Below are 21,220 nucleotides of genomic sequence, written 5' to 3'. Positions count from 1 at the left end.
GAAGCTTCGCTGAGATTTGACAAATTTATCTGGATGTAAGTGAAAATATACCTGTATTTTATTTTAGGGTGAACAGCCCCTTTAGCTTATTATGGGGGTCCTCTGGATGCCTTTGAGGCCTGGGTGGGGGGCCCCCTGGATCAGAAGCAGTAGGAAATCTCTGTTTTTATCAGATTCCACATTGCAGCAGCTCCTATCAGTACAGAAAGCAGCTTCCCCATTGGCTGCCCATTCAGCGCAGAGTCTTTTCTTAGACCGCCCTATCGGCTCCCTGTTAAACTCGGGGATTAATTCAAGGCGCCGCTTGCCGCCTATAAACCACTTCAAACACCCGGCAGGCCGCTCAGAGCTCCAGCCTAATCTTTCAAACGCGAGTGACATCTTTAGGGCCTGCTTCATCAAGCCAGAGGGAGACGAAACATTACTGACGACTGACAAGGAGGACTCCGAAGAAATATTCTGAGGTAAATCAGAGTAACTTCCTCAAGAGAGAAGTTTTCTTGTTCCGATTGTTAATTGTTTTTTAACCTAAAGGATAATTTATGGTATAACCGCAACTTTAATATAATGATTATGCACCGTTTGATATTAAGTTAGCTTGTTAACCCCTTCTGTGTCGTTCCCTTTTTTAACACAAGCCTAAAAATGACATGACAAAAATAAAATGGTTACTATTCTTGAACCCTTTTGACTACAGGCGTAATCCTGGTGTCTTCTGAATGATAACCCTTGAGAATTTGTCTTCCAAGAGTCAGAATTGCTCTAAATATTTCTAAAAAAGTAACAGAACCTCAAACACAGGGGAAGTTTTTTCTCACCTAAAAGGTGATTTTTTTCCTAATGGATACAGATGCTTCTGGGTGGGTTGTTGGGTTTAGAAACACACAAGCCTTAATAAAGCCTCAAGAACTTTTCTTGCTGGTACGTAACGTTTTGGCATGTCCACGGACAAGATTATGGTTGGTTTACGCAGGAAAAACAACGCGTGTCCTTTCGTGCAAGACTAACAAACTATACACCATTAGGAACGTAATTTCATTGGCTAAAATGCTTCTCAGTCACTATAACAGCTTGCCATTCACCTGCTGTGTACTGGGCAGAACATATACTGTCCAGCTCGAGTCACTGCTTGTGCACGAAGGGTCCCATTGTCTATGTTTGGCCAGTACTCGGAAGAGAAGTACAGAGATGGCTGTCTAGGTTATATAGTACTGTACCGTACAGTGATGGCTGTATGTGTTATGCAGTACAGTACTATACAGTGATGGCTGTATGTGTTATGCAGTACAGTACTATACAGGGATGGCTGTATGTGTTATGCAGTACAGTACTGTACAGAGATGGCTGTATGTGTTATACAGTACTGTAGAGATGGCTGTGTAAGTTATACAGTACTGTACTGTAGAGACGGCTGTATGGGTTATACAGTACTGCACTGTACAGAGATGGCTGTGTAAGTTATACAGTACTGTACTGTAGAGATGAATGTATGGGTTATACAGTACTGTACTGTAGAGATGAATGTATGGGTTATACAGTACTGTACTGTAGAGAGATGGTTGTATGGGTTATGCAGTACTGTAAAGAGAAGGCTGTATGTGTTATACAGTACAGTACTGTAAAGAGAAGGCTGTATGTGTTATACAGTACAGTACTGTAAAGAGAAGGCTGTATGTGTTATACAGTACTGTACTGTAAAGAGATGGCTGTATGTGTTATACAGTACTGTACTTTACAAAGATGGCTGTATGTGTTATGCAATACAGTACTGTACAGAGATGGCTGTATGTGTTATACAGTACTGTACTGTAGAGATGGCAGTGTAAGTTATACAGTACTGTACTGTAGAGACGGCTGTATGGGTTATACAGTACTGCACTGTACAGAGATGGCTGTATGTGTTATACAGTACTGTACTGTAGAGGTGGCAGTGTAAGTTATACAGTACTGTACTGTAGAGACAGCTGTATGGGTTATACAGTACTGCACTGTACAGAGATGGCTGTATGTGTTATACAGTACTGTACTGTAGAGGTGGCAGTGTAAGTTATACAGTACTGTACTGTAGAGACAGCTGTATGGGTTATACAGTACTGCACTGTACAGAGATGGCTGTATGTGTTATACAGTACTGTACAGCGATGGCTGTATGTGTTATACAGTACAGTACTGTACAGCGATGGCTGTATAAGTAATACAGTACTGTAGTGTGCGGTGATGATTGTATGGGTTATACAACACTGTACTGTAAAGAGATGGCTGTATGTGTTATACAGTACAGTCCTGTACAGAGATGGCTTTACCTGCAGGGAGGTGAGGATGCTGGAGGAGATGATTATTAGGAGCCAGAAGTCCATGTGGAAGAACTGGCAGATCATGTAGGCCATGTAGGCCGGGAACACCAACAGGAACAGACACAGGGAGACAGCCCGGAAGTGCTTCCACAGGCTCCTGTAACACAGAGAGCACACACACAGTCAGCCCCAACACTTACTAACCCAGCCTGAACACACACAGCCCCAACACTTACACACCCTGCCTGAACACACACACAGCCCCAACACTTACACACCCGGCCTGAACAAACACAGCCCCAAGACTTACACAACCTGCCTGAACAAACACAGCTTCAACACTTACACACCCTGCCTGGAATACAGTCCTAACACTGCCTGGAACAAAATCGCCAAGAAAAAAAAGTTCTGTTTTAACAGGAAAATAAATCATTTACCACCTTCCACAACCTGGGAAAAAGCCAAACCTGTTATCTGTATAATTAAGGATACTTTTTTCATTTTTACTTTTAACTACTTTGTTTTGCTGTTGCTGTTTTTTGCAGGGTTTTTTTTCTTTGTTTAACTGTACAATCGTTTCACTGTTACACAATTAAGAATATAAACTCTGGGAAATACGCACTGTGAAATACACAAGAAAGGGAGGAAGGGAGGGAACCTTCGACAAACATAGGAAACGATAGAGGAGGGACAGAAGAGAGAGAGAGGGCAAGATTACAAATGGAGCGAGTGAGGGGAAAGACAGATCGAGAGGAAAAAAAGAAAGACTACCCCCAGATAAACAGATAAAATGGGCGCTTTGGGGCTGTGGCAAGCTCTGTAATGCAGAAAGAAGAGCAGACACTGCTGGGGGTTCCTTCAGTCTGGAAACTTCCACACCTCATAAAATCTCATCTTTCTGTTCCTCTGGTAGACTAGAGAGGGCTGGAGCAACTTATCAGTCCTTGACGGTAATGGGCCAAATTAGGCAGCTGAAGATTCATGATTGCGATTAAGGAGCCTAACTTGTAAGCAGCAGCCTCTTGGTTCATATTTGAGGTCTCTTAAAGACAATTTCATTCAAGTAAAATAAATTATTTATCCTTTACTTAACTGGATAGGCTTTAGAGGCTTGTAAACTAGTTCATAAATGGGTAATACCTCCTTGTTGTAAAAATGCATGCTGTTATCACTTGACCGATTTAATTACTGACTGCATTTATACAAAACCTTTCAGTCCAAAAGCAGTTTACAGTGAAGGATGGAAGCTCATCTCAACTAACAATGTGTATAACCCAAAGAGGTTGCACCACACGCTCACCGTTTTTGTTTGTTTTTTACTCAATTTTATGTTAAAGTACTCTTTACTTTATTTCTTTCCAGTGAGAACTTCTATCTATATAGATATGGGAATCAGTGGACAAAAACCCACATTCAAACAGCTTCACAATGTGCTTAAACAGGACTCCAGTTTAAGTCTTTTCCTGTGCAGGTTAAATCCCATAATGATAGTTTTATATAGAACAGTAATGACTGGGTTGGTCCATCATCTTAATGACATTTTCCGAATGCGAGCCATTATTCCAACATGGCCGCTGTGCAGAATTCCACGGCGTTCCCGCAGGCGCTCCTGAGGAACAGATGCACCACGGAATTTGGGAAAATTCTGGCTTTGATTGACCTGAATGTGGGGTGTGCATCAGTGGCTCAGCGTTAGCTTGTTAGCATCAAGAGAAACGAGATCACAGCGCTTATACGTTTCAGGCCTGACTGTTATAGTCTCAGTTCAAATATTAAAAGCATTTTAACTTTTAAAAGTATTTAAAAGTTTCCGGTTTTCCTGATGATCTGTGGAAATTGGGGCTTGTCAACATGAGCAACGCCAGCATAAGTACGCCGATGGATTCTCTGGGAAATGAAAAAAAGTATGCAGCCACGTCATCACATAAATAATCCAGGGGCAAAAACTGAAGCGAAAGAGACAGAATCGTGTGTGGAGTGATACTTTTCAGTGGTGAGATGGAAAGAAGTCCCGACAGAAGAACGGTTATTGGGGGTACTGGATTATTTTGACAATTCAGATTCGGGGGGTCCAGATTCGGGGGGGGGGGCTTACTTGTCCCGAGACGCCCCCAGCGCTAGCACGATGGGGTCGGCGATCTCCAGCATGGACTGCAGGATGGACGCCACCACGATGAAGAGGATGATGCTGAGGAGGAAGGCTCTGTGGATGACCTGCAACTCAATGAGCCCCGTCTGCACCGCCAGGATCAGCAGAGTGATGCCCTCCGTCATCCCCCTGTCAGAGAGAAAGAGGGAGGGAGAGAGGGAAGGAAAAAGGGAGGGAGAGAAACGGAGAGGGAGGGAGAGGGAGACAGAGGGTGGGAGAAGGAGAGAGGGAGGCAGGAGTGAGAGGGAGAGAGAGGGTGGGAAAGGGAGAGAGGGGGAGAGAGGGGGAGAGGGAAAAAGAGAAAGGGAGTTGGGAAATATGCGAGAGCAGAGTGCTTTATTCATACTTCCATCATGAATTCTCTGCTCGAAAGGGCACAAACACACCTTCTCTTGCACAAACGGAGTTGAATGCTTTACTTCAGGGGTTTTAAATCTTATCCAGAAAGGGCTGGTGTGGGTGCAGGCTTTTGTTCCAACCAAGCAGTAACACACCTGATTCTACTTATCAAAGTACATAGCAAAGACTCTAGTGGTTGATTAGTGGACTCAGGTGTGTAACTGCTTGGTTGGAACAAAAGCTTGCACCTACACTGACCCTTTCAGGATAAGATTGAGGACCCCCTGCTTTACTTGAAATCAACAACACAACACAAGTTAGGCAAGCAGTTTCAAATACAGGGCATGTTATTTCACCATTGTGATTGTTAGCGTGAGCTAATCGGTCAGGCCGCTCACCGGTGCATGGTGTTGTCGTTCATGAAAGCGCGGTAGCCCTGCAGGTAGAACTTGCATAGCGTGAGCACGCCCAGCGCCACGAAGGAGACGGTGAACACCAGGCCCAGCAGGGAGTACGGCGTGCTGCAGCACTCCGCAATACTGCAGGAAGAACACACACCTCAGTACAACACACTATAACATACACCTCAATACAACACACCATAACATACACCTCAATACAACACACCATAACATACACCTCAATACAACACACACATCAATATAGGAACATAGTACAACATACACCTCAATACAACAACACACTACTACAACATACATCAATACAACACGCACATCAATATAGGAACATATTACAACATACACCTCAATACAACAACACACTACTACAACATACATCAATACAACACACACATCAATATAGGAACATACAACATACACCTCAATACAACAACATACACGATACTACAACAAACATCAATACAACACACACATCAATATAGGAACATACTACTACATACACCTCAATACAACAGCATACTACAACAACATAAACCTCAATAGTGCAACATACACCTCAATACAACACACTATAACAACATATGCATCAATACAACAGAACACTACAACATACACCTCAATACAACATACATCCCCATACAACAACACACTACAACATACACCTTAATACAACACATTACAGGAACATACACCTCAATACAACACACAACATATACCTCAATACAACAGACTACAACATACACCTCAACATAACACACTGCAACATACATCTCAATACAACACACTACAACAAACACTTCAATACAATACACTACAACACACACCTCAATACAACACACTGCAACAACATGCATCTCAATAAAACACACTACAACCACACACTACACAGCACCCTGACCTGGTGAGGAAGAGGAAGAGCAGCCTCTCGCGGGATGTGGGCTGGTCGCGGGTGCTGAAGTAGGAGTAGATCTGCAGGGCGAACAGCACCAGCCAGAAACACATGAAGAGCACGGGCAGCACCAGCTGGTTCCACAGCGACATGCCCAGGGCCAGGAGACCATACACCTCCACTACCTGCACAGGAGGGAGGAGGGGAGGGAGAGTGGGAGGGAGGGGGGGATGGAGGGGGGGGGCGGAAGGGAGGGAGGGGGGGGGGAGAGGGAAGGAGGGAGGGTGAGCAACAGGGAGAAAGGGAGAGAGGGGGAAGGAGGGAAAAGGAAGGAGTGAGTAAGAGAAAGGGAGAGAGGGGGAGGGAGTGAGAGAGGGGGACAGCAACAGGGAGGGAGGGAGAGTGAGGGGGAGAGCAACAGGGAGGGAGGGAGAGATAAGGGGAGGGAGGGAGGGTGAGCAATAGGGAGGGAAGGAGGGACGGAGAGAGAGGGAAGGGGAAAGAGTGAAATGGAAAGAGGGAGAGAGACGCCTGTCAGTCATCAGCACATCTGCAGCCCAAAACTTCACGGATCTGACACCAGTCCCCCGGGGGGACCCCCAGGGGAACAGGTTCCTGAGCAGGACACAGGGAAGAAAACAAAAACAGCCAAACACAGGGTCCCGCACTCCCAACGGCATTCGTCTAGAGTCTCTACCCATTTCACTGCCTTTCATTCAGCTGCCCAAAGCACTTCACAGAAATGTCAAACCGCGTGGGAAGCGGTAGCATCACTGACAGCACACACGCAAGGCAAAAGGCCCAAACATACACTAAGCAGGGGGAAGCGTGACAGACTGAGACAAAGGAAGGAATAAAAGTTTAACTTAAGAACAAACAAATAAAGAGCAGACGGGGATACAAGTACACAGGAGAACAGTCGTACAGTTTTGGAAGCAGAAATGCGTTTGGTGCTCTCAGCTACTCAGGAAGAAGGAGGCAGTCTTGTAGCGGTGACAGAGGGCAGTGTTTGACTATCACGAGGGAGCGTGATCCTGAATGGGGTGGGGGGGGGGGGCGTTCTGTTCTCTCCTTCATCAGGGACGGTGATTATTAAACTCGCAATGCACAGCAGCCTGAGCCAGTCCAGCTCTTATACTGGAAGCGGGTCAGCGCTAAGTGCTAATGCGGCTCGCCAATGCCCAAAAATTCCCAGCAGCCCACGAGGCGAAGCTCAGCGCACCACTGGCTGAATAACGGGACAGCGATCCTTACCGGTTGGTGTTGGCGAGGAGTGCGGGCGTCTTACCTGCACCAGCTCGCGGTAGGCGGTTTTGGCCAGGTTGTAGGGCACCAGCAGGTTGGACGCCAGGAAGTAGAGCACCTCCAGGCCGGTGAAGATCATGGCGAAGCGGTTGATGAAGACGATGGTCTCCAGGGGGACCAGGCACAGCCGGGCCACCAGGGGGAGCAGGTGAGCAGAGAACAGCCAGATCTGCTTGGTCTGCATGACGCAGGAGCAGAGCGTGCACACGACCAGTTGGCCTGGAACAGAACACGAGAGGGGGAGGAGCCTCAATCAGGCATTCTCAATCAATCAGGGCAAGCGCCATCAAAAAATATCTTCAATACAGAACTGTACAGGAGAGGGAGGAGCCTCAATCAGGCATTCTCAATCAATCAGGGCAAGCGCCATCAAATAATATCTTCAATACAAAACTGTACAGGAGAGGGGAGGGGCCTCAATCAGACATTCACAATCAATCAGGTCGAGCACAAACAAACAATACCTTTAATACAACATGTTTAACAACCACATTTACACAAATCTCAACAAATGCTTAACTACGGAATTTACACAAATATAATCTCAACAAACGCTCTTAACACCACCTTGGCGTTGAAAAATTAAAACAAATAGTTGCCAAATAACAGCAGTGAGTGGAAGTCCTCAGCTGTACCATGTTGGAAAGTCAAATGTTTGGTTTCCATAGTGACTGAGAGTTTCTGGCGAAACAGAGGTTCCTCAAAGAGCTCTGAAGTGGCCCTAAAGTGAACATTGCAGGAAACTACACTCAGGCACACTCAAACGATCTGGAGATCGGACCCAGGAGTCCTCCAACCGCGCCACTAATCTGCGAGAGCCAGACACAAGCGCACGGCACACGCCGGGACGCACCGCGGTTATAAAGAAGAGACCGGAAACGATGAGCACATCTGCGGACTCGATCCGCGAGGCAGCAAACGATGACATCAGCGCGAGTACAAACTTCTAGAGGATTCCAGAAGAAAATCCAGAGAAGTCCTCGCTTAAAAAAATGAATAAATAACTACGGCGTCTCAAATAAGATTTGTCGTGGCCTGACTACAACACGCAAGCAGACACTGGGTGACATGAAAAGACAGAGACACTAAGCAATCTGTTATGACACGTGATCTAACAGGATCTGAGAAATCACAGCAGGAAACGTACAAAGGCCTGTTCCTCAGACACGGGCAGCAGTTCAAATATTTCTTAGTTCTAAACGGATGAAATACTGTTCGAATATGAAAGTGTAGCAACAAACACCTCAAAATGTCCTTAAGGCAATGCAATCCCCTTCTTTAACAGGATAAAGGAAAGTCTATGAAAAGCGTCGTGTAAAAAGAATGTCATCATTCTCTGAAATTGATCCAACACTGACCTATCAACAGGCGTCATACAGAAATCGGACCCCATGGAAAAGTGATCTGAAGGTCTGCATAGAAAAAAAACAACCCCTCCCAGGACATTTTTCTAGTGTACAAAAGTAAACCCCCCCAGGGAAAAATGACCTATGTATTGCAGGTTTTTGGCATTGGGGTCAACTTTCCATAGCATAGAAAAATGACCCATGTATTGTCATGTAGGTTTCTGGGATTGTGGTCAATTTTCCATAGCATAAAAACCATTGAAAGGTTATAAAATCGAATAAATATTCACATGTTATCAGTGGGGTCACTTTTCTGTAAGGCGGGGTCACATTTCTACAATGGAAAAATGACCTACAGGACACTTTTCCATAGGGGTCTCTTTCCTAACTCACATCGGCAGTAACCAGGAGGCCAGACCAGAGAGGGCAGAGGAACTACCAGCTCTGACTGACAAAGGAGGCGCATCTCTCCTTGTTTTCCTGAAACTTTAGAGGAGTAACCTTCAGCGAGGAATCCGCCCAACGCCCTGAGGGCAGATATGCATGCGAACGTGGGTCAGCACGCACGCACGCACCATTCACACGCCGAAAACACACCGAGGTCCAGTTACTGCCACCGCCCCTCCCCACTCAGCTACTGAGCACACACAAACACACCCTTACAGCAAGCAGCAACACAAAACCACCAGCACCTCCTCCATCCAAAATCAACCCCTGCACAACATACACAACATCAGGACAAACAAAAAAAGGGAGGGACAGAAAGAGAGAGTGACAGAGACAGAAGGAGAGAGAGGGAGATATCTGGCAATATGTATCTATATACGTCATGCCAATAAATCTGATTTGAATTTGAGATAGAGACAGATAAAAAGAGAAATAGACCGATATAAAATAAGAAAGGGGGAGAGGGAGAGAGGGAAAGAGTCAAAGGGGAGTGCTTTATGTAATAGCTCTTCAAAATGAGTGCAGTTTGGGGGGTGGTGGGGGTGGAATAAATGAATGTGAATAACATCAGTAGAGCGCAGCAGCATTTAAATGAGCACTGAGTTCATCGCCGCTGCCCACACTGTTAATTAGAGAGCGGAGGGGCCCAGCCCGAGCGGAGGTGCCCAGCCGGGGCGGAGGTGCCCAGCCGGGGCGGAGGTGCCCAGCCGGGGTGGAGGTGCCCAGCCGGGGCGGAGGTGCCCAGCCCGGGCGGAGGGGCCCAGCCGGGGTGGAGGTGCCCAGCCCGAGCGGGGAGAGACACAGGCTCCACTGTTCGGGGAGAACAGAAACGGTTCTGAAGTGAACTCCGGGAGAAAAGTGCTGACGGCCGTGGAAACCAAACCACCCCTTACTTCTGAGCTGCGCTTCGCATAGAAATGAGACCGCGGCGCCGAGCCAATCGGATCCCTGCTGCTGAAGGATGGAAGCCAATCAGAGAGCGCTTCATATTCTGAACAGGAGGTGGGGTTTTCATGTGCGACAGGTGGGATTCAGGTGTGGGGATGGCTGAGATTCAGACGGAAAAGAGATGAAAATGGGGAACAGGACAAATGCATCTCAGGTGTGGGACAGGACAGTTTCAGGTGTGGGACAGGACAGGTTCAGGTGTAAGACAGGTGTGGGACAGGACAGTTTCAGGTGTGGGACAACAGCATACCAATTAGCGCTGTGGTGAAGCGGTTCATGGACAGGGGCTCCAGGTACAGGGGACCCTCATACCCGGAATCCAGCTCGCCGCGAACATAATCCCTGAAAAAAAAAAGAAAAAAAACCCAAATAATACATTATACTCCATAACATGATCACACGTACCACAGCTCCAACGCGGCAGTCACATCTGTAACGCAAAAACACACACAAATCTGCTTCAGCCTAACTGGGCCCAGAGAAACTCAGCAGTCCCCCTGAGAGTTCAGCACACGGTCAGATAATGACAGCATTCCAAGCTTGCACAAACACACACTCCAGGCTCTCAGGCTCGTTCCAGCTGGACTGTGAAGCCGTTTTTAAAAAAAGCACCTCAGGTGGGTTCAAGGAGAAAATAAATCTCCGCAACAGAGTTTGCTTGGCCTTCCCAAACATTTACAAAGCAGCCCTGGAAACACCCCTAACTCCAGCGTCAGCCGGCCGACTAATCAATTCCCCTGTGCTTCAGTAACGGAGTGCTTTTCTGGGAAAACTCCTGATTAATTTCAAGCCCCAATTAGCTCTCGGTGTTAAACGAGCAGCAGAGCGGCCAACTTGTGGATGGATCCGAGGGAGCAGCCCTGGGGCACCTCTGTAAGCACAGAGAGGCAATTTAATTACAAGATGTCTGCTTGTTCTGGAAAGCGCAAACACAAGCCAAAGATACTACATCTCACGGCCGCTTATAGTGAAACGTCAGCGCTTTCGCAAAGAGCCAACAGCTTCTTCCTCTCTCCAGCGCGAGAGAGAGATAGAGAGAGGGAGGGAGGGAGAGAGAGAGGGAGAGAGAGATAACGAGAGAGAGAAAGGGAGATGAGGCAGAGAGAGAGGAAGAGAGAGAGAGGAAGATAATGAGGGAGAGGGAGAGAGAGAGAAAGGGAGATATGAGAGAGAGAGAGAGAGAGAGAGAGGGGGGGAAGATAACGACAGAGGGGGGGGAGAGAGAGAGAGAGGGAGGGAGGGAGATCACAAGAGAGAGAGACAGAGGAAAAGAGATACTGAGAGAGAGAGAAAGAGAGATGGACATTTGATTCCCCTTTATTTTAACACTATCACTATCTTATTACTAAACATAGAGAGAAGAAGGAGAAAGGGACAGAGAAAGACTGAGAGATTGAAAGACAGAGAGAAAAAAATAAGAGATACTGAGTGTGTGTGTGAGAGAGAGAGAGAGAACCCTTCTGAATTATTCACACGAGTGGCTATCAGATGGGGAATATTTAAGGCAGGTCTCCTTGGAGAAAGCGCATCTGTTTTAAGCATATTGATGAGCTGTTCAGCAAACGTGCCAGAGCCTCGGAATGAGGGCTGTTTAAAATCCACGCCAGTTACCAACGGACACACAAGCCCCTCCCACTCGCTTCTGCGGACAGGAATGTAGGACTGCTCCGCTTCAGATGTCTCAACGACCGAAGAACCCCAAGAAATTTGTGTCACGGACTGAGATGATAAAGTTGCATTCTTACAAATTGTCGTAGATTATTAGTAGATCCTCAGGATATTAGTGGAGAGGAACGTTTGGGCTTCTTCACAAGTCCTGCAGACTCAAACAAACCAGTCAAAAGCAAATTTGCCAGAGCAAATCTGGGAGTCGCTGACAGGATGTTGCAGCTCTGGGAATTCTGGGTATGGAAGTCTTTCAGCCCCAACCCCCCAAGTCCCCGGGAACTATAGGTCGGAGCGCACTTGTCTGCCACAAGGTGAGTTGAAGTGCATGATGGGAAATATGGAGTAAGAATTCCTCATTCACAGCAACCAAACAGAATACCCCATCGACCTACAAACCGTGTCCTAACCTTGACCGCGGTTGTGTTTCGCTGCCCAATGGCATGGCCTACAGAAAGCACATGTAATCATGCTCGGGGGGGGAGTGGGCACGGAAGTTTTGGGGGACATTACGGCGATAGACCCTGGAAAAAGAGGGTTCTCCCTGCGACCCAATGCAGCACCGGGACCGGTGAGTTACGAGTCTCTCCTAATGGCTTTTGCACACCTGAGAGGTTTTCATCAGGGAGTGCGGGACCGGCGACCCTAGCCACATTAGAGGGAGCGGAGATCTAAGAGGGGTGTTTCAATCTCTGACTAAACACCCTGTCCTGTCCTGCCCTGTCCGGAACAGTAACACTGCAGCTCTATCACAAACTCGCCCCGCTTAGGAAGGGCTGCTCGAACCCGATCCATCAGAACAAAACGCTTCCTTCATCAAACGCTGCAGTCCCGGTCATACAGGGACACGGATTTGGACTCGTCTCAGCGTCCTCCTCCGATAGGTCACGAACGGAATGACGTCCCGTGGAAGTGCAGACCCCACCCCCTCTCCAGGGGACGGGGGAGCACGGGGAGCACGATCGTGACCGCAGGGCAGGTGACAGCTAACAGGACAGCTAACAAACTTGTGTCTCTGGAGGAGGGGACAGAACAGGGCGGGGCATGATGACGCCTCGTGACCCCCACACCCCTCCCGCTGGGGTTCATACCTGGAGACCTGGTGGCCGGCGAATAGCAGCAGGGCAGTGAGCACGTACAGGTACAGCTGGACCAGGTGCTGCCGGGGCAGAGTCAGGAGCACCAAACTCAGGATGTAGCCTGCAAGAAAAACAGCCTGTCACAAACAGCCTGTCACCTAGCAACCTGTCAGCCAGCAGCCTGTAAGAGAAACAGCCTGTCACAAACAGTCTGTCACCTAGCAACCTGTCAGCCAGCAGCCTGTAAGAAAAACAGCCTGTCACAAACAGTCTGTCACCTAGCAACCTGTCAGCCAGCAGCCTGTAAGAGAAACAGCCTGTCACAAATAGCCTGTCACAAATAGCCTGTCACCTAGCAACCTGTCAGCCAGCAGCCTGTAAGAGAAACAGCCTGTCAGCTAGCAGACCTTCTCTGCCCGAAACCTTCCAGCCAAAATTCAGGAAAAAAATTTACAATAAATAAATGAACCTCCATTACGCAGTGGTAGATTTATGCACGCTGTGAAATCCGTGCCTTCGTGACTGTGTGCGAGACTACACCAGTAAAGGTGCCATTAGAAGCTGTTTTTTAAGGGGACAATGACACTGCTCGGTGACACCACTTTAACCCTTCACATGACTGGACTGGTTTGCAGTCGTTTCAAGAGTCAAGAACGTCAGTTTGCTTTGATGTCCATTCCACTTTTATTTACAACATTGAACCTCCACCTATTGCCACACGAGGATCACTCATTTCATTTACCGCCGCAAGTAAACAGATTTACAATGTGGCGTCTTCTGGTTTAACACTTAGCAGATTCACAAATTTATCACAACGTGCAATGCATTGAGAACTGCGCTCCTACTGTCAGCCATTTTGGCTCTAAGAAGTCCCAGGCTATTTCCGTGTGCGATACCATGGGGAACCTCTTTAATTACCACTGAAATGTAAGCTAATGCAGGAAAGGAAACTGAGTCAGCAGAAGCTGTCAGTTACGAGGGACATAAACAAATCAACTGGCATGAAAGTAGTGGGGGCTGCCCTGCCCCCCCTTCCCCCCCCCTCCCTCCACCGCGGCCAACATGGGCCTGCCAACACAGCCAATAAGCTCCATTAGGAAACAGCAATACATCTCTCCACTCTGTAGGGACGTGTGTGTGTGCGAGTGTGCGTGAGCGAAGGTGTGTGTGTGTGTGTGTGTGTGTATGTGCGCATGCTTGCTTGTGTGAGCAAAGCGTGTGTGCGAGAGAGAGAAAGAGTGCCTGTAGGTATTTGTGTTCATTTGAGAGCACATTGTTCAGTGAGATTTCTTTGCGCTTTGTTAAACAGGGTGGGGGTGGGGGGTTGGTAGGTCTGTTACCTGAGCTACACTCTCACTGCTCCTCATTTCTGCCCTCATGCGATCATCAGAGCGCACACCAGCGACTCTCACGCCCCCCACCCCTACCCCAAACACGGACAAGAGAGCGCTTTGAGAAAGAGTCGCTTCCGAAACGACCTCATCCATTTTTGGGCGGGAAGCCAAGCGGGCTGCCCCCCACAGATAAGAGCGCAGGCCTCACGCCGAGGCCCCAGGGCCCCCCGCTGTGCTGAAGCACAGAGGAAAAGCCTACAAGCTTCAGAATCATTTCCCTGCCAACGAGCTCACTTCCTGTCGTCTGCTGAGTTACAGCAAACAGCACACCAGTGATAACCCTGCTGAGACCTAAGAACCTGCGCACCGCATACAGGAAAGCCCAGGGCTTGACGCGCATTCAGACAGGACCTGGGGTCGCTCAGGGTCACCATCAACTTATTCTGTGGAGATTCTCTATCAACACAAAAATCCCTTCCTCACTCCCCACCAAAAAAAAATACAAGCCCGCACTTTCAACACAAGGCCCCCTGAAAATAAACAAAGAAACAAACAGCCGACCAGTAGATTATAGGATCTAAACCTCTGCCTCCTATCATTCTGGTTGGACCCCTAAGGGGCCGGTGTTCATGGGTACCGAGTTGTCCCTGAAGAGACCTTGAGACAGGGGCTGGAATTTGAGGGGGTGAGCACTCTAGGGGGTAGACATAGCCTCCCCTACCCCCTGCCGGGACAGAACCACCATGCACGTAGGGATCCTTCTCATCACGCAGCCCAGGAGGCTAAATTCAGCGGCTGTCTTCACCCAACGGGCTTATCCCCTACAGGGGCTGTGTGAGCTAGGGTGGCATGAGAACAGTGGGGAAAGGCTGTGTGTGTGTGTGTGTGTGTGTGTGTGTGTGTCTGCATGTGCATGTGTGTATGTGTGAGTGTGTCTGCATGTGGGTGTGTGCGTGTGCGTGTGTACGTGTGGTGGAGGGAGGGCAGGGAGGAACATGGCTTTCCGATCCAAAGGCCACTAATACCAGCAATACCCTTTAAAAGTGTGTTTTACCCAAACAGTTTCTGTAAACATCCAGCTGTATACATGGAACACACAGACCCCACAAACAGAAGCCTGATTGGCCAGCTGATATATGGCAGCTGATATGGCTGCAGAATCCAGGACTTACGCACGAGTGCCCATATGCACTATAGTGAACAGCTACAGAACCTGGAACCTGCACCAGTGCCCATATGCGCTATAGTGAACAGCTATGGAACCCAGGACACACGCACGAGTGCCCATATGCACTATAGTGAACAGCTATGGAACCCAGGACACACGCACGAGTGCCCATATGCGCTATAGTGAACAGCTACAGAATCCAGGACACACGCACGAGTGCCCATATGCGCTATAGTGAACAGCTACAGAACCCAGGACACACGCACGAGTGCCCATATGCGCTATAGTGAACAGCCACGGAACCCAGGACACACGCACGAGTGCCCATATGCGCTATAGTGAACAGCTATGGAACCCAGGACACACTCACGAGTGCCCATATGCACTATAGTGAACAGCTATGGAACCCAGGACACACTCACGAGTGCCCATATGCGCTATAGTGAACAGCTATGGAACCCAGGACACACTCACGAGTGCCCATATGCACTATAGTGAACAGCTACGGAACCCAGGACACACTCCCGAGTGCCCATATGCACTATAGTGAACAGCTATGGAACCCAGGACACACTCACGAGTGCCCATATGCACTATAGTGAACAGCTATGGAACCCAGGACACACGCACGAGTGCCCATATGCACTATAGTGAACAGCTACAGAATCCAGGACTTACGCACGAGTGCCCATATGCACTATAGTGAACAGCTATGGAACCCAGGACACACTCACGAGTGCCCATATGCACTATAGTGAACAGCTACAGAACCCAGGACACACGCACGAGTGCCCATATGCGCTATAGTGAACAGCTACAGAACCCAGGACACACGCACGAGTGCCCATATGCACTATAGTGAACAGCTATGGAACCCAGGACACACTCACGAGTGCCCATATGCACTATAGTGAACAGCTATGGAACCCAGGACACACGCACGAGTGCCCATATGCACTATAGTGAACAGCTATGGAACCCAGGACACACTCACGAGTGCCCATATGCACTATAGTGAACAGCTACAGAATCCAGGACTTACGCACGAGTGCCCATATGCACTATAGTGAACAGCTATGGAACCCAGGACACACTCACGAGTGCCCATATGCACTATAGTGAACAGCTACAGAACCCAGGACACACGCACGAGTGCCCATATGCGCTATAGTGAACAGCTACAGAACCCAGGACACACGCACGAGTGCCCATATGCACTATAGTGAACAGCTATGGAACCCAGGACACACGCACGAGTGCCCATATGCGCTATAGTGAACAGCTACAGAACCCAGGACACACGCACGAGGGTCCCGTAGAGAGCGGCTTCCCTTCTGGCCTGAAACAGATCCTCCGTAACCACAAGTGACGAACACAGAGCAACCACCCACACGGCGCAGAGAAAGAGGAAGGATGAAGAACCGTGGGCAGCTGCAGGGCGACAGAGAGAGAGATATGAAGAACCAGAGACACAGTGAGAGAGAGCGAGAGAGCACGAGAGAGAGAGCGAGAGAGCACGAGAGAGAGAGCGAGAGAGAGAGAGAGAGAGAGAGTGAGAGCGAGAGCGTAAGTGGCGTACCTGCTGACTGCTCAGTTTCATGGTACCGCCCGCCCACTCCCCTCCCCCCCTCCCCCCCCTCCCCTTATCTGTGCGTCATGCCTCGAGCAGCCCCGTGAAGGCTGCAATTATTCACCTCGGCTAAATTTAGCCCCGGCCGGGGGGGCGGGGCGGGGCGGGGCCGTTCTCCCAGGCTGTGACAGTCCAGGTCCGGGCCGTTCAGAACCTGAGCGGTTCTGGCTGAATATCCACAGGTGTGCCTGTAAACAGTGTCGAATTTCAGCCCCCCATCCCCGCCCTTATAGGCCAGCTGCTCCCAACGGGACGGGGGGGGGGGGGGTGGGGGGGGCACTTGCGAAACTAAATGTGTCCAAACAGGAAAAATTATTCATGAGTGCATCTACTATCAGGGATATATTAGTGTGCTCCTAGATTTTTCTACTTAGGAGTACGTGTGAAAATGTGAGTGTAGAGCCGTGAAGGGGGCTACTTTTTTGGGAGTGCGATGGCCTTCTGGAAGCAGGCTTTGAAACTAAAGACGGAGAAAATGGAACGGGCGAAGCAACCGCCACTCTGCTCACACATTTTGATGAGCATTTCCTTTTTAATGGTCATGACAGCCATTCTATTTTAACCAAGTCAAACAAACCGCTACCGCAATGAATTGAGCTAGCGCATCTATCATTTCAAATTGCATAAAATTGCATTTATGTTGGCTCCTTGGGGGAGATCTAAAGGTCTCACATTATAGCTCATTCGCTGCAGTAGTAAGTGTAAGGAATGAGGCTAACGCATATAATAGGAGTGTAATAATAGCACGCCACATATACCAATACAAATCCTCCCAAAGTTGGGGGCGGGGGATAAATGGTAAATGGACTGCATTTATATGGCGCTTTTATCCAAAGCGCTTTATAATTGATGCCTCTCATTCACCAGAGCAGTTAGGGGTTAGGTGTCTTGCTCAGGGACACTTCATCACGCCCAGGGCGGGAATCGAACCGGCAACCCTCCGACTGCCAGACAACCGCTCTTACCTCCTGAGCTATGTCGCACGGGATCCCATTCCGGGATCCCTCCAGGAATCTACATCCGTGCCTTACGGACAGAATCCGGCAAGCTTGGGATGTGAGCTTCAGTTAAAAAATAAATTAATAAATAAGATTTAAATTGCGCATTGACAGCAGCTAATTAAGAACTCTACATTCTCCTGCAGATCATGAGCGCTGGCTATGCTAATGCCTACACTACACTCAGCGCATGTTAACAAGCGCCAGTGGCCAACCAGCTCTGCTAGCCAGCATGCCATACCAGCCAATAGCACGGCAGGCCATAATACCAGCCAATAGCGTGGCTCGCTGGTTACAGTGCGGTTCTTTTCCAGTGTGTTTGAACTACCCCGGTTAGCATGGAGTTTTTGCCCTCGGCACCCAGCTGCATGAATGGATAAATATGTGAAAATCTAAGATTGTGGGTTAGAGAGCCTGTGAACGCCACATCATGCCTAATGTAACCCGGGGGGGTGAGGGAGAGGGAGGGAGAGAGAGAGAGAGAGAGGGGAAAGAGAGAGAGAGAGAGAGAGAGAGAGAGAGACAGACAGAGAGAGCCCCTCTTATCTGAACAGCTCTAAGGCTGGCTGCCTCTGCACCATTAAGTGAGCCGTACAGCCAGCGACAGACGCAAGCCTCTTCCGCGGGGAGATTAACACAGAGAGTTCAGTCAGCGGAGCGGAGTCCCCACACCGAGGGTTCATCAGCAAACACCGGCCCCATTGTGCCCCCCTACCCCCCCAACCCCGCTCCCAAAAAACAGCGCTGTCCAACTCCAGACTGAACAGGCCTTCAGTGCTGATCATTCACAGAAAGAGATACAGTCATATACACACACACACACACACACACTCAAACACACCTGTCTTTGTGTTAATGACCCCTCTGCCACGACTCCGTGAATAACACTGACCACACGCATTAACTGACCTATTCAAAACCACCCGTTTTTTTTTTTTGGGGGGGGGGGGGGGGGGCTTCACCTCTAAGGTGAGCATGTACTTGTGGATCACCTGAAACACCTGAGATTTGATGACTGGTCTCGTGACAGGTGCGCATTGGCTGCTACTTGTCATGTGACCATGGCCAGGGTCTCACCGCTGCCCCCGGTGGCAGAAGTGCACATGACGCTCCAGATGTTGGGCAAAGAACCTGCTCCCTTCAGACAGGATGAGACGGGACGTCCCTCGACACACGCCCCCTGTGGGGCTTACGGTGCCTCCAGGTCACATGACTGCGCCCCCGAGCAGTTTTTGACCGCTGTGGTAGCTACAGAGCTCCCAAAACCAACTGCTGCACAAACAGGAGAAACACTGATAATGACCTCAGTCACTAAAGAGGAGATGGGGAGCTTACAGTTAATCTCCATTTCAATTCAGGGTGTCTACAAGACTGTGACTGAGGGAAGATATCTCAGGCAGAGGGCTTCCCAAATTTCTGAGCAGTCAACCAGGTGAGAAAAGTAGCCAGCTAGGGGTGCTGAAAACAGCAGGGAGATAAATTGTCTTAGAGGTCTGTACTCAGCCATGTAGCCGACACCATACGTTTGGGGAACTCCTTGCTCCGGTAAAGATGAAAAATCTAATTCCAGTTTGATTCCCTGCAGAATTCTCCTTCGAGTTCCTATTTGAATGACCACACTCAAAAACATCACCCGATGCTCTTTTACAGACTCAATTAGGGACTGCCCACCAACCAGGCCAATAGGCTTATATGTAGCAAACTGCTAAATTCCTCCAGGGCAATCAGCAGTGATTGCGCACACATGGGTCTGCAGTCCACAGGGTATGATGGCGTTTCATTCCTCGTGGGCACATGGATCTGTCTGGCCTTCTCTACCGCTCCTGGCACCCAAACACAGGGCCGCTGTGCCTGAAGCAGCAGCTGATCCATTGAGCTGACGCACACAGGAGTCCACAGAGAGGACACGGACACACACACGCGTACACACACTCACACACACGACAGGGCTGCTGGGTTTACCGATTTACAAGGACACACTAGAGGACTGAGGACCAGCTAGGAACACATTTGTGTGTGTGTGTATGTGTGTGTATGTGTGTGTGTGAATGTGTGTGTGAGGGAGTGTGTGAGTGAGTGTGCATGCGTGCACATGTGTGTGTGCATGTGTATGTGTTATGCAGAACACAAGTAACATGACACCTTCTAGGTACAGGACAACAAACGATGCAACTCATCTGAAATATGCACGAGTAGATTTTTTTACGTGACACATTCCAGCCCATGCATGGCGGGTTAGCATATTTCTAAGAGCTGGATGATAGTATGAATGTGGAATGCGTCACTGATGAAGCGGATGTGCAAACGGCCTGTGCATACACGCTCACACATACATGCATGCATGCACACACACACACACACACACACACACACCAGGGGAAGGAGAACTAACGAACAGCTCACAGTGTCATGACAGTGAGTCACTCTTTAATAAAAACCCTGACTTTAGAGGCTCCGGCCCCTTTAGAACTAAATCTTGTCTGTGACATCACAGGGAAGCCTGCGGAACTCCTCACCAGACCATGAGAAAGAAGCACATTCATTTTCATTGGCACTTCTGCTGATGGAAATGCACATGAAATAAAGCTAAGCTCTGAATACTGTTCAATCACATTCAAGTACAATCACATTGCATTTCGCCTGACGGTTAAAGCAATCCACCCCGACCTTAATCTACATTCCAGCCCAGCAGAGCCCGGTGGGTACTTGAGTGATATAGTACAAATAGAGAGCAGGTATAGAAGGGGTAAAATCACCCACATAGTGTAGGTAGAGGGCAGGTATAGGTGAGGTATAGGGCGGGTACTGTGCCACTGTACCCTTGAGCATATGCTAAATGCCTGTAATGTATGTAATGTACAGAAGGTATAAGGCAGGTATAAGTGAGGTGTAGGGCAGGTATAGGTGAAGTATAAGTCAGGTATAGGGCAGGTATAGAATGTGTACTCCCCCACGTAGTGCAGGTAGAGGGCCAGGTATACAGTTAGATAAAGGGCAGGTACAGAAGGTGTACTCATCCACATAGTGCAGGTATAGGGAAGGTATAGAAGGTGTACTCACCCACATAGTGCAGGTATAGGGAAGGTATAGAAGGTGTACTCACCCACGTAGTGCAGGTACAGGGCCAGGTATACAGTTAGATAAAGGGCAGGTACAGAAGGTGTACTCATCCACATAGTGCAGGTATAGGGAAGGTATAGAAGGTGTACT

The 21,220-nt window shown here is 48.7% G+C and overlaps 1 protein-coding gene across 2 annotated transcripts in view; it reads right to left on the bottom strand.

Moving 5' to 3' along the window:
* LOC118235943 (RING finger protein 145-like) overlaps window positions 1–21,220 on the bottom strand; it is a 31,085-nt gene that overhangs the window by 5,193 nt on the left and 4,672 nt on the right. Inside the window, exons 1-8 of one of the 2 annotated variants that reach the window (XM_035433860.1) lie at window positions 21,114–21,217; window positions 12,893–13,001; window positions 10,387–10,478; window positions 7,379–7,614; window positions 6,100–6,275; window positions 5,181–5,321; window positions 4,390–4,572; window positions 2,304–2,451 (exon numbers count right to left, since the gene is read on the bottom strand). In XM_035433860.1, coding sequence (XP_035289751.1) covers window positions 2,304–2,451; window positions 4,390–4,572; window positions 5,181–5,321; window positions 6,100–6,275; window positions 7,379–7,614; window positions 10,387–10,478; window positions 12,893–13,001; window positions 21,114–21,186 — 1,158 coding nt within the window. In that variant the 5' untranslated portion in view covers window positions 21,187–21,217. Of the gene's footprint in view, window positions 1–2,303; window positions 2,452–4,389; window positions 4,573–5,180; window positions 5,322–6,099; window positions 6,276–7,378; window positions 7,615–10,386; window positions 10,479–12,892; window positions 13,002–21,113; window positions 21,218–21,220 lie in introns of those variants that run through there. The other variant, XM_035433859.1, reaches the window with a different exon arrangement.

Source organism: Anguilla anguilla, chromosome 9, assembly GCF_013347855.1.
Source record: "Anguilla anguilla isolate fAngAng1 chromosome 9, fAngAng1.pri, whole genome shotgun sequence".
NCBI classification, from domain to species: Eukaryota; Metazoa; Chordata; class Actinopteri; order Anguilliformes; family Anguillidae; genus Anguilla; species Anguilla anguilla.
The sequence above is the reverse complement of the archived record's forward strand: the minus strand, read 5'-3'. Positions and strand labels throughout refer to the sequence as shown.